This window comes from Ursus maritimus, unplaced genomic scaffold (assembly GCF_017311325.1).
Source record: "Ursus maritimus isolate PB19 unplaced genomic scaffold, ASM1731132v1 scaffold_6, whole genome shotgun sequence".
Taxonomy (NCBI): Eukaryota; Metazoa; Chordata; class Mammalia; order Carnivora; family Ursidae; genus Ursus; species Ursus maritimus.
In genome coordinates this window covers 38,042,256-38,056,117 of record NW_024426774.1, presented here as the reverse complement: position 1 = coordinate 38,056,117, position 13,862 = coordinate 38,042,256, and the positions used below count along the sequence as shown (strand labels likewise).

Here is a 13,862-nt window from a genome sequence, read left to right as displayed (position 1 = left end):
CCCTACACCCAGTTTCACTTTTTTTTTTGAGTATAGGTGACACACAATGTTACATTAGTTTCACGTATACCTAGCAATTCAAAAACTGTCATGCTATGCTCACTCCAAGTGCAGCTACAATCTGTCACCATACAACACTATTACAATATCAATGACTATATTCCCCATACTGTACCTTCTATTCCTGTGACTTAATCATTCCATAACTGGAAGTCTGTACCACCTCCCACTCCCCTTCACCCATTTTGCCCTTCCCCCTCCTCCTTTTAGTTCATTGTCTGTATTATAGGTCTGACTCTACTGTTTATTCATTTGTTTTTTAGATTCCACACACAAGTGAAATCATATGGTATTTGTCTTTCTCTGTTTTGACCACTTTTAATTAAGACTGATCTTCATATTCTTTTCTCTATATATACGAAGAGAAATTAGCCATGTGTCTGCTAATCGCAAATGTTTCATTCAGTTTCTGATCTGCTTTTTATCTTTGTTCATGCAAAAAATACTTCTATGTAGTCAAAACTGTCAAACTTATATGGCTTCTGGGTTTTCTCAAATTCTTAGAAAGCCACCCTCAGATTATAAAATAATTCTTCCGGGGCGCCTAAGTGGCACAGTCGTTAAGCGTCTGCCTTCAGCTCAGGGCGTGATCCCGGCATTATGGGATCAAGCTCCACATCAGGCTCCTCCACTGGGAGTCTGCTGCTTCCTCTCCCACTCCCCCTGCCTGTGTGCCCTCTCTCGCTGGCTGTCTCTGTCAAATAAATAAATAAAATCTTAAAAAATAATAATAAAATAAAAAAATAAAATAAAAATAAAATAATTCTTCCATGTGTCTTCTACTATTATAGTTTCATTTTTTTAAGATATAAATCTTTGAAATTAGTGTAAGGTACAGATTCAACTTTATTTTTTTCCAAAATCTATTCAGTTGTCCCTAAGTCATAGACTGAATAATTTTTCCAATGACTTGAAATGCCACCTTTAAAATACACCAAAAGCCTCGCTGCATTTAGATTTCCTACTTTGTTCCACTGATCTACACTAATACTACAGTGTTTTAACCACTGCATCTTAGAATTAGCTTTTAATCTGGTAGAGCTTGTCCTCTCTTTGAGTACTATTATTTTTCAAAATTTTTCTGGCTATTCCTTTTTTTTCCCCACTGAAAGCTAAGCTAGCAAAATGTTTTCAATTAAACAACACACCATCAATTATAATATGCACTCTGGGGACACCTGGGTGGCTCAGTCAGTTAAGCATCTGCCTTAGGCTAGGGTCATGATCTCAGAGTCCTGGGATAGAGCCCCGAGTCAGGCTCCCTGCTCAATGGGGAGTCTGTTTCTTCCTTTCCCTCTGCCCTTCTCCCGCCCCCCTCATGCTCAATCTTGTGCTCCCTCAAATAAATAAAATCTAAAAAAAAAAAAAAAAAAAGATGAACCCTGATTTAAGAAGTGATAAAATGTGAAAAAAAAAATGAAAGTATCTTTCATGGCCAAAAACTGAGAGCAGTAAAGTTTCCCACTTCTGTATGAGAAAAAAGTAGAAATGAGGATTGTATCATGACTCAAATTTACAGGATTTTTATTTAAACCAGTGGCTCTTGATTTTTAAACATTTAAGTATCCTATTCATTAGCCTACTCTCATATTCCATGTAGCATTTAATACCCTAAGTTTTAAAAGTCAGAAAATTTATGGATTTTTATGGTTTTACCACCCAAGTATGAGTCCCTAGACACCATACTGTACTTTTACCTAAAAAAAGAAAAAAAAAGATATCTTCTAAGTCTCTTTTATTCTATAGGTTTTCCCTCTAATAATTAATTTGTTGAAGAACCTGGGTTGCTTGGCCTGTAGAATTTTCCACAGACTGGATTTTGTCCAAGGAATATAACACAATCCTGCCTTCTGTATTTCCTGCAAACCAGAGGTAGAAGAACCTCAAACTCAGGTTTATTCTCTGGCAAAACTTGAGGTGGTGTTGTGTTCTCTCATTAGAAGGCACATGATTTCTGGTTACCTCTCTTTTTATGATGTTATCAATAGCACTGATGTACAATGTCTAGACCCATTAATTTATTGGAAGTCGTAGAAGGTGGTAATTCTATTATTTTTTCATTTATTATTTGACATTTCTTAGAAAGAGATGTTTCCCCTCACCTACAATTTGGTTACCCAAAGTACAGTTCATACAGGAAAAGCAGGATAAATGCTTCTTTTTATCCTTTTATCCACTTATCCTCTGATAATGGCCTATTGTGGATTTTTTCATTTATTAATTGTGACAAATTGTATTTTCTAAAAACTGTTACATTTCCTATCCCACCTGGTTTTCCAGAACCTTGCCATTTTCCCCAGAACCTTGCAACTTCATGAGACCTCAAGAACCTCCTAACAGAGTCCAGAAATCCTGAGACCCAAGAGATGTTTATGTAACTTATATAATAAATGTTTTCATTTATATAATTTTTACCTATACAATAAATGTTATTTATTACTATAAGATAATAAGTAATGATGCTGTTATGTAATACCAAAGAGTCTGGGGTGATCTGTTAAATAGCTATAACCAAACAGATATTTGTACCTAGAAGTAAGGGGTTGCTGCAATAAAACATAAAGCACATGGGGTGGAAGGTGAAAGCTGGAAGGGCCTTGAAGAGACTCGCAGAAGCCTTATGGCTCCACAGACAGTGTTGGTAAGGGCTTAAGAAAAGTGAGAAAAATGTTTTTGGAAACCTGGAGGAAAAAAGGGATCCTTGTTAGGTAGTGTCAAAAGCCTGTCAAAACCATCACCTGAGGTAAGTCATGGCAAACAGAAAACTAGAAGCTGTACCTAATGAACTGATGGATTTAGCTAAGAGAGTTCCAAGCAGAAGGCGCCAAGTGCCAACTAGCTTCTTTGAGCCAAGTATAATGGTAAAAATGAGCTTCAAAACAAACAAGCCAAAAGACCTGTCTAGTTTTCAAGCACAATTTAAAAGGAATATTAAGGAGTCTGGACTTTATAGGCTAAAAAATAAAACTTTTTCTCATTCTCAGTCTCTCCAGTTGGCAAAAACCCTTTAAGACCTCAAAGTTCTGAGCTGCTCCTCACAGAATCTTTTCACACAGAGACAAGGCCCCTTGGGGATCCTAAGGGTGTACTTCCCATAGTCTTTTTGTTAAACAGGGCTACCGAGAATCTTAAGGGCTTTACTTTATAGCAGCCTCGCAGGGAGTAGAAAACAGTAAAAGGCTTACCTTGATATTCATAGGTGTGGCTTTTTTTGTCTAATAAAGAAAACCCCAATAAAACCCACAGGAAACGCAAGTTAAGATAACTATATTTTTTGAAAAAGGAAGGATAATTCAAGGGATGAAACCAAGAGCCCACAGTAGAACCAAGAGTTACGAAGAATCATTACCAACCAGTACAAATTAAGAAATTAGCAACATGTACCCAACGAGATTTTACATGTTATGAACAGTGACTGCTATGTGCTGTCTTGTTTCCTGCGTTTTAGAATGGGAGAGCCTAGAATGCCTGTCACACTGTATTGTATGATGGGTACATGTGGAGAGATAACTTGTCTCTTTAGTTCACAGGTGATTAGACTAAAAGGAAATGTGCTTATGGAGCCGTACCCCAAGGACCACATATGCATCCAAGACATCCTATCTGCAAAGACACCACATGCAGGTGTTCTAGCTAACAGTCCCCGCTGAGGTGTCAGCTGCAGCCAGTATCAACTGCCAGACACAAAAGTGAGGTGACTCTATCCCTAGCCATTGTCTGACTACAACCTCATGAGGGACACTGAGCAAAAACTGCCCAGCTGAGCCCAGGCAAACCCCAAACCTGAACAAGGCAGCAATAAGTTATTATTCTACCCCAAGCTCAAGGTGGCTTATGTAGCGATAGCTAACCAAAACAGTATCTTCATGAACTCATGAATTTAAACACTTTTGAAAAAAACTGTCCCATCTTTAGCCAATAGACTCCACTTCAAATTTAAAATGTCTCATTTTATGTTATTTTAATTTTACATATATATAAAATATATAAATAATATACACACATATATAGATATATAAAAATCTAACATTGTCTCTATATTTCAGGCCATCTGCAAAATACGTGGTGTCAAGGTTTTTTCCCCTATCTGTAGTAAAATTCACTTATAAAAATCAACCATTAGGAGGAGCGGCAGGCAGAGGGAGAAGGAGAAGCAGGATCCCCACTGAGCAGGGAGCCCGATGTGGGGCTCCATCCTAGGACGCCATGGTCATAACCTGAGCCAAAGGCAAACGCTTAACCGACTGAGCCACACAGACGCCCCAAATTCAACCATTTTAAAGTGTACAATTCAGTGACATTAGTACATCCACAGCGCTGTACAACTATCACCACTATTTAGTTCCAAAACATCTGCATCACTCCAAAAGGAAATTCCTGTACCACTGACCTCTCCCCTGCCCCTGTAAACACCATCTACTTTCTGGCTCTACGGATATTTGGTACAAATGGAATCATACAATATGTGGCCTTTTGAGCCTGGCTTCTTTCACTTGGTATAATGTTTTCAAGATTCATCCATGGAGGCTGACAGGAATATTTCATCTATGGATATACCATATTTTGTTTATCCAGACATCAGGTGATGGACATGCGGGTTGTCTCTATCTTTTGGCTACTGTAACGAGTGCTATATTCCTCTGCAAGTTTCTGTTTCAACACCTGTTTTCAGTTTTGGGGGAGTGGAACTGCAGGGTCATATGGTAATGCTATGTTTAACTCTGCACCATTTTACATTCCCACCAGCAATGTATGAGGGTACCATTTTCTTCACATTCTCACTAACACCTGTTATTTTCTGTTTTTATTATAGGCTTCCTAGTGAGTATAAAGTGGCTATTTCATTGTGGTTCTGATTTGCATTTCCCTAATGCCAATGGATGTTTATTATCTTTTCATGTGTTTTTGATCATTTATATTTCTTCTTTGGGTAAGTGTCTATTCAAGTGTTTTGCCCATGTTTTATTAGGGCTGTCTTTTTTGTTGTTGAGCTGCAAGAGTTCTTTACATATTCTGGACGCTAGATCCTTACCAGGTATATAGTTTGAAAATATTTTCTCCCATTCTTTTCACTCACTTCAGTGACCTCTGATCAACAAAAATTTTTAAATTTTGATGAAACCCAATTTATCTTTTCTTTTAGAGTCCTATCTAAAAAACCACTTCCAAATCTAAGTCGGCGTCTAGAGCTCTCTTTCTTTTTTTTTTTTTTTAAAGATTTTATTTATTTATTTGACACAGATAGAGACAGCCAGCGAGAGAGGGAACACAAGCAGGGGGAGTGGGAGAGGAAGAAGCAGGCTCATAACGGAGGAGCCTGATGTGGGACTCAATCCCAGAACGCCGGGATCACGCCCTGAGCTGAAGGCAGATGCTTAACCGCTGTGCCACCCAGGCGCCCCTATAGCTCTCTTTAACACCAAGCTAATCTCTTTATTTATAGAAACGAAATATCCTACTTTAACACACATCTTAGTTCTGGAATTCCTTTTTATTAATACTAACCTTTCATGTAGAAAAAACGACACCGTTTCAAAGCAATCTGCCTTGACATATAACCTCGTAACAAATGTTATAAGGTTAGCAGTACTGTTACTAACCTATAGAAACATGGTTTTTAAAAACAAAAACAGAGAGGTGCCTGGGTGGCTCAGTCAGTTAAGCATCTGCCTTCGGCTCAGGTCATGATCCTGGGGTCCTCGGATCTAGCCCCATGACAGCCTCCCTACCGAGCAGGGAGTGTGCTTGTCCCTCTCCCTATGCCTCTGCCCCTCTCCCCGCTTGTGCTCTTGCTCACACTCTCTCACTCGCAAATAATATCTTTTTAAAAAATAAATTAAATTAAAATAAAAACAAAAAAGATAAAACCTACAATTCCCACATTAAGTTCTTGCACAAACCATCTATTCCTTAGCTCCAAACTAAGGTAAACATACAAAAAGAAACCAAATTCTAGCATTAGAATTAGAACCTAGAAACAAGAGACTATAATAAATTATCCCCTCACATGAACCCCATCTGGAGGTCCCAGGTTTCCCCTATAGATTCTGCCAGTTGCTATAACTGACAATGTTTTAGTGGGTTTTGTCATAAGGACTCCTCCCAAACAAAAGACACCCAGAAGGTAATGCCCAGTTCTACATCTGAAATGCAGATTGGTATATGACAACTTAACTTTTTCCACAGCTAACTTAAAATATTTTATAAGAATAATGAAATAAGAGGGGCGCCTGGGTGGCACAGCAGTTGAGCGTCTGCCTTCGGCTCAGGGCGTGATCCCGGCGTTATGGGATCGAGCCCCACATCAGGCTTCTCTGCTGTGAGCCTGCTTCTTCCTCTCCCACTCCCCCTGCTTGTGTTCCCTCTCTCGCTGGCTGTCTCTATCTCTGTCAAATAAGTAAATAAATAAATCTTTAAAAAAAAAAAAAAAGAATAATGAAATAAGGGCCACCCGGGTGGCTCAGTTGGTTAAGCATCTGCCTTCGGCTCAGGTCATAATCTCAGGGTCCTGGGATCAAGTCCCACATCAGGCTCCATGCTTAGTGGGGCGTCTGCCTATCCTCTCCCTCTGCCCCTCCCTGCTGCGTGTGTGTGTGTGTGTGTGTGTGTGTGTGTGTATGCGTGCACGCGCACACATGCTTGTTCTCTCTCAAATAAATAAAATCTTTAAAAAAGAATCATGAACTAAGGTTAAAAATATATCACACAAAAAAATCCAGGAAGTTTGGGACTGAAGCAGTATTAGTATAGACATGTTCTGTATCTTAGAAAAAGTACCCTTCAGTTACAACAAGGAAATGGCAGATATTAAATATAGCAAAAGAAGGAACTTAATACTTCTTTAGTTTTCCCTGCATATATGTGTGAATATATATTATTCATATATTCCCACTCGCATGTCTTAAGTTATGATGGAAATTTATTCCAAAATGGTTTGAAAGCCACTGGCCTACAGAAACGAAAATAAGGAATAATTAAAAAATGATTCTAGCATGGGTAAAAGCAAAGAGCAAGCTGCATGACATACTAAAGCACTTTCTACCATGTATGCTTGGCAGACATTACTGAATAACATACTGCTTTACAATCCTAATGGAAAAAAAAAAAAAAAGAATTGCAGAGGATGACAACTAAAAATGTCCATGCACAAATTCAAACCTAAACTAGCCCTGCTTTCAAACTTTGGCCATAAACAAACTGGCTTTGTCAACCCTCAGGAACAATGCTTCTTTCTCTTGTTTTTAAGTGATAAACAGTTAAGATTCTGCATATGCAGGTGACCACTACCAAATCTATAGTTTAGAAGAGGGCTGGGCTGAAAGCTCAGGCCCTCCAAACCCAATGCCCAACTCAAAAAAGGTTGGGCCTGGTAATGCAGGCAGTACTGGGACTAAGAAGACAAATGGTGTTAAGTGTGGGAAATAAACTGAGGAAGAATTTGAGCTCTGAAGCACATTCTGGAAAGAAAGAGGACAAAAAAAAGAACATTTCTGTTGAATACCTATACATAAGGAATTTAAGGATGATGAGTCCAGACAAAGAATTAGGCAGATGCCATTTGTGATGGTTAATTTTATGGCAACTTGGAGGGTGTTTCTGGAGGAGATTAACATTTGAATCAGTGAACAGTGAATAAAGCAGATTGCCTTCAACGATGTGGGTGACCCTCATCCACTCAGTTGAAGGCCTGACTAGAACAAAAAGATGAGCCTCCTCAAACAAGGGAGAAATCAGCAGACTGCTTTCATTCTGCAAATGCACATCAGCTCTCCAGGTCATCAGCCTTCAAACTAAAACCACACCACAGGCTCGCCTGGGTCTCTGCATATCAAGCCCCACAGCTCCACTGCAGACACTGGACTTGATAGCTTCCACAACTGCATAAGCCAATGCCATACAATAAATCCTTTTATCTATTACATACTCTATTGGTTCTGTTACTCAGAGGTTCTAAAACCTATAGGGCTTGGGGCACCTGAGTGGCTCAATGGGTAAGCATCCTACTCGTGATTTCAGTTCAGGTCACGATCTCAGGGTTGTGAGATCGGGATCCTGCTGGGCATGGAGCCTGCTTAAGATTCTCTCTCTCCCTCTGCCCTTCCTTTCCCTCCCTCCCTCTCTCTCTGCCTCCCTCTCTAAAAAAAATAAATAAAATAAAATAAAATAAAATAAAATAAAATAAAATAAAATAAAATAATAAAATAAAACCTATGGGACTATAAGGGAGATCACATCCACTTACGGAGATTAAGAAAAATTAACAGAAAATCGTTTTTTAATTCAAACACATCACAAATATTTACTGAGAATCTATTAGGAGTCAGTTACTAAGATCAATACTAGAAATAGAGCAATAAAAAATATGGACACAGTCCCTTTGTGGAGCTTACATTTTAATGTGTGGCAAACCCACAACAAATATACATTATGTCAGGTAGTGGTGAGAGCTACAAAGTAAAAGTAGGGTAAGGGTAAGTTCAGAGTGATGCAAGGAAGAAGAGACTGGTCAAAGATCTATGTTACATAGGGGAGGCCTCTCTGAAGGGAAGAAGATATTTGAGAAAATATTAGAATGAAGTAAGTGAGCTAACCAAAGATGTGTGGGAAGACTTCAGGGCAAAAGAAACAGCAAATGAAAAGGCAATGAGATTAAAATAAAATAAAATAAAATAAAATAAAATAAAATAAAATAAAATAAAATAAAATAAAATAAAATAAAATAGAAAGACAAGGCAATGAGGTATGTGCTAGAGATACCAAAACAGAATGAGGCAGAGTAGAAAAATGAAACAGGCAAAGAGCACACCATGAAGGTCCTGGTGGGTGTGGTACAGAGTTTGTATTTTATTCTCAATGTGATGGGATGTCAATGAAGAGCATAATGCAATCTGTATGCTTTTAGAAAAGACTTTATTAACTACTATATAAAGAGCTGACTCTAAAAGGGCAATAGTAAAAGCAGGAAAACATTAAAGAAGATGAAGTTTGATGGAATGGAAAGAATTTTGACAAATAGAATATTCTGGATAAAGTTGACAAAATCAAACAAGGAAAAGAAAATTTGAGTACAAAGCTCAGAAGAAGCTAAAGAGTCATCTGCTTAGGGAATAAAGTTCTGAGAACTGATATAATCCCAAGTAATAGTATATAATAGTATATAAAAGTATATAATATATATATATTATATATATAATAAATAGTATATAATAGTATATAAAAAGATGGGACAATAATGAGGGATCACTATACATCTATAAGAATTGCCAAATGCTGATGAGGATGTGGAACAACAAGGACTCCGATTCATCACTGCTGAGAATGCAAAATGGTAGCCACTTTGAAAGACAGTTTGGAAGTTTCTCACAAAACTAAACAGCACAGCAATCATGCACCTAGGTATTTACCCAAAAGAGCTGAAAACTTATGTCCACACAAAAGCCTGCACATGAATGTTTAGAACAGCTTTATTCATAATTGCTACAACCTGGAAGCAACCAAGATATCCCTCAGTAGGTGAATGAATAAACTGTGGTACATCCAGACAATGGAATATTATTCAATGCTTAAAAAAAATAAAAATAAAAATAAAAAAAATAAACGAGATATCAAGCCATGAAGAGACACGGAAGAAAATGCACATTACTAAGTGAAAGCAGCCAACGTGAACAGGATACATACTGTAAGATTCCATCTAAATGATGTTTTGGAAAGGCGAAACTATGGAGATAATAAAAAGATCAGTGGTTGCAAGAAGGTGAGGAAAGAAAGAGACAAGTAGAGAACAGAGGATTTTTAAGGCAGTGAAAATATCAGGATACCATAATGACTGAAATATGTCATTGTACATTTGTCCGAACCCAGACAATGTACAACACCAAAAGTGAACCCCAATGTAAGCTATGGGCTTTGGGTGACTATGATATGCCCATTTAAGTTCACCATTGTAATAAATGTACCACTCTGGTGGGGGATGTTGGTAATGGGGGAAAGCTATGCATGTATGGGGGCAGGAGCTTAAATGGGACAACTCTGTACTTTCCCCTCAATTTTGCTGCAAAGCTAAAACTGCTCTTAAAAAATGTCTTTATTAAAACAAAAAGAGAGAAATGGGAAGAGAGGATAAATTTGGAGGTACAAGAAGCAGATTCAACAAAGGAAAAGAGAGATAAGAGTAAAATGGGCCCCTAGATACTACATAAGAAAAGCCAAAATAGCAAAAAGTGTTTCACAAAGCAACAATATAAATGCTACAGAATGACTGAGAATAAACCAATGGATTTTTCAACATCGCAATTTCGAGACCACAAGAAAATGTGGATGCAAGCTAGAAAAGGGTTCATATTTTAGTATTAAGCTTTAATCTGTTTTCTTCTAACTTCCTAATTGGGACCCAGTAAGTAGAAAGCATTTTAATAAAGACAAGGAAAAAGTAATTTTGGACTTTTTGGCAGACAAGAAGACACATCAGTGAAAAAAATGACAACCTGAGGGCAGACATAACAAGAGTGTGCCATGAAAGGAGGGCTCCAAAGACAAACCAACAGTTCTGCCCTGAAAGGCAGCTCTACTTTCCCCATTCTTCTATTCCTACTTGGGTACTACATTAGGAGGGATTCTAAGATGGCCCCCACAACCTCTGCCCCCTGTTCAGCCCATGATTAGAGTTGCAAGGCAAAAGGGATTTTGCAGGTGTAATTCAAGTAACTCATCAGTTGGCTCTGGTTTAATCAAAAGGGAGGTTTTCCAGGTGGGCCCGGCCTAATCTTAAAGCCCTTTACATGATGGTCTATAGATCAGAAACAGAAAAGAGAGACTTCTGAAGTCAGAGACAAGCTCCTGGTAGCCTGCAAGAAAGCAAACATCCAAGTTACTGAAATGCCTCTGAGCAAGACACTTTGAACAGCCTCTAAGAGAGTTAGGTGAGAGCAGACAAGAAAGCAGGGACTGAATTCTGCCAAAATGAACTTGGAAGAGGACTCTGAGCTCCAGATGAGAACCACAGCACCATCAACACCTAGACTGCAACCCTGTGTGGCACTAAGCAAAGAATCCAGACCACTCATAACTAGAAAGTGTAAGATAGTAAATGGGTGTTGTTTTAAGCTGCTAAATTTGTGACATCTGTTATGCATTAATAAAGAACTAATACAGACCCTACTTGCCTATAGAAGAGGCTGCTTCTATCCTGGCAACAAGAGGAGAGACAAGCAACCTTGAAGAAAAAAAAAAAAAAGCTATACTTTTTATGATTTCTCACTCACTATGACTAGGGATTTTGTTCAATTACTACTTGAGTCACAGTACCTGTTTTGCAATACATTTTTCCAACATATCAGTATTCTGAAAATTGTGCACAATGAAACAGGTTTACTTTATTTCCAATTTTAGAAAATTACTTTGATAATCATGCAGAAATAAAAATCACTGAGTGTCTAGGCTTCTTGGATGTCTGCCACAGTTGTCCCAGCACCTGGAGAGCTAGATCCCTCAAGCTAATCTCAGAAATGAGCACAAGGTCATGACTCCTGTCCTTCCTCAGTACCAAGAGTCTTTACTCCATAAACTACAATCTCCCATATTTGTTTAGAGTAAGAATAGCTCAGGGGGGCTCTCCGCTACAAAAAAGAAGGTCCCTCCAGAATAATTACAGCCTTGACCCCCTATAATGCGGACTCTAACAGGCCGAACACCTCCTTATTAATTAAACATGCAACAAGCCAAAGCCAGGCATTTCCTGCTGGGAACTGTAGTTCTCCCCTCGACCTTCAACCACTGGCTGCGCGAAACCTATCACGAGCCCAACCGGCGACCCGAGCGCCAGGAGCCACGATTGGTCCCTGAATGGGGCAGCACGAGGCTGATTGGATAACACGTCCCCGAAGACGCGCCGACGGTCCTGCGCCCGCCTCCCCGCCACCTTCTTTCCACACCCCATCCCGCTACAGCAATAACCCTCAAGTCATCCCTCTGGGGCAAACTCCCCAGTTAACTGCTTCACGGGGCGGCCCAGGACTCTCGCAATGAAGGCGGCCCTGACACACGCCTCTGTCCCAGGGCCTAGACAGAGCGAAAGCCTCTCCCATTTTCCGTTGGTTGCCCGGAGTCAGTCTCACCACGCGCTCTCTCCCGGCGCCCCCGCGCTCACCTGGGCAGCGGCGGTCACACCCGATAACTGACAGGCCCGCAGCATTTCGGCCGGGGCGACGAAACCGCTGATATACGCGGGAGCTGCCGCGGCGGCGCTTGTAAGGGAGAGAGTGCGTGAGTGCGTCCCTCCGTACGCGGAGCCTCTCCGCGCCGGTCGTACCGGAAGGGCAACCAACGCCGCTGCGCACGCGCAGCCCCCTTTCTCGACCCCGCCCAGGCCTCTGGGAGAGGGTGGGCCCTCCCTTGGCGGAAAAGGCGATTTCTCCTTCCGGGCCGCTCTCGGAGTTCTTGTCTGTAGCCCCAAGAAGGAGTTGGTAGGCGAACGCGGAGTGGGAGGGCGTGTGAAATTCCGGGCTTTGGATCAGTACGGAAAGCAGATGTTATTCTTCGAAGAATTCAAGCAAGAGAATATCTCAGCCCCTTCTGTCAGCTTGATATTTCGTAGAAAGCAATGAATTTGGCGAAAGTTACGTAAACAATGGTATTGACTTGGTTTGCGTGTTTGTTTCATTTGACAGCCTCTCTTCAGGGAGTCATCCTGACTACGGGAGAGACTGGGTGAACGAACACTGGAGAGATCTTTGTGCGGAGTGTGTTGTTCACGTTTTAATGAATGGCAGAGAGGGAGAGAAACCCAGATTCTTCGGGTTCCATTGCTTCTCCTTCTAGATTAAACCACACTGATTTTCCCACCACGTTTTCATTTTCCAAAGATAATTTTGGCTGCAATCTGTGGAAAGGGTTGGAAGTTACGGAGGTCAGCGCAGAAAAACTGTTCAAAGTATTCCACTGAGTCTGTAGCCAAGGTTTAGCATGTTACATATTGAATATAGTATTTAATACTATTAGTACTACTAATGATCTTATCACCATTACAATATCAAAGAAACTAACGTGTATATCTATTGTGTTTGCAAAGTATTTTCAGGTCTTAACTAGGTAATGTATTACAGTATGGTGTTCCTAGAATTACGGTTTTTTACAGCATGGTGGTATTACAATATGATACTAATCCCACTTGTAAAATGGAGAAATGGAGTTGAAAATTTATCTAAAATCAAATACTTACGTTTGTATATGTTCAGTGCTTTTCAGGGTACTTTATATAATAATTACATTACACTCTCTGTTTAATATCACCATTACCTAACGGCCTCCAGAACAGTCTCCCATTTTTAAAATAATTTTAGCAATTAAATTGAAGTCTCCCAACCCCATCCCTGCCCAGTGCTGTTATGCTAGGTAATGCCAGTGTAATGACTTTTCTAACATCTTGGCCATAAACCTCTCAATACCAATAAACAATTTCAATCTGCTCCAACCATGTGGGCCCCACGCCCAGTTCTTGGGCCTGAACGTCATTACCAACTTCTCCATCTTCCAGATCTCAAAACTCCAAAATTAATTTCTATTGTTTCCTAATGTCGCATTTAACCAAGTCCTTAATTTGCATTCTGCACATGCAATTTATGAAAATTTTTTTGCTTTAAAATGGACTCCCCTAAAGTAACACACAAGTTTAAATCACTCTTCTGTTCAAAAATGTGCAATGACTCCCAGTGCCAATTCAAGGAGCATTTATGAAATGTCTCGGTACTTTTCCAGCATTTGGGAATGTTTTTAAGGCTGAACTTGGCCACCTTAGGTGGAAGATT

The 13,862-nt window shown here is 39.8% G+C and overlaps 1 protein-coding gene across 2 annotated transcripts in view; it reads right to left on the bottom strand.

Moving 5' to 3' along the window:
* IMMT (inner membrane mitochondrial protein) overlaps positions 1-12,381 on the bottom strand; it is a 41,363-nt gene extending 28,982 nt beyond the window's left edge. For both annotated transcript variants that reach the window (XM_040623229.1, XM_008700087.2), the window contains exon 1: positions 12,206-12,381. In XM_040623229.1, coding sequence (XP_040479163.1) covers positions 12,206-12,250 — 45 coding nt within the window. In that variant the 5' untranslated portion in view covers positions 12,251-12,381. The remainder of the gene's footprint in view (positions 1-12,205) is intronic.
* Between the last annotated feature and the right edge of the window lie 1,481 nt (positions 12,382-13,862).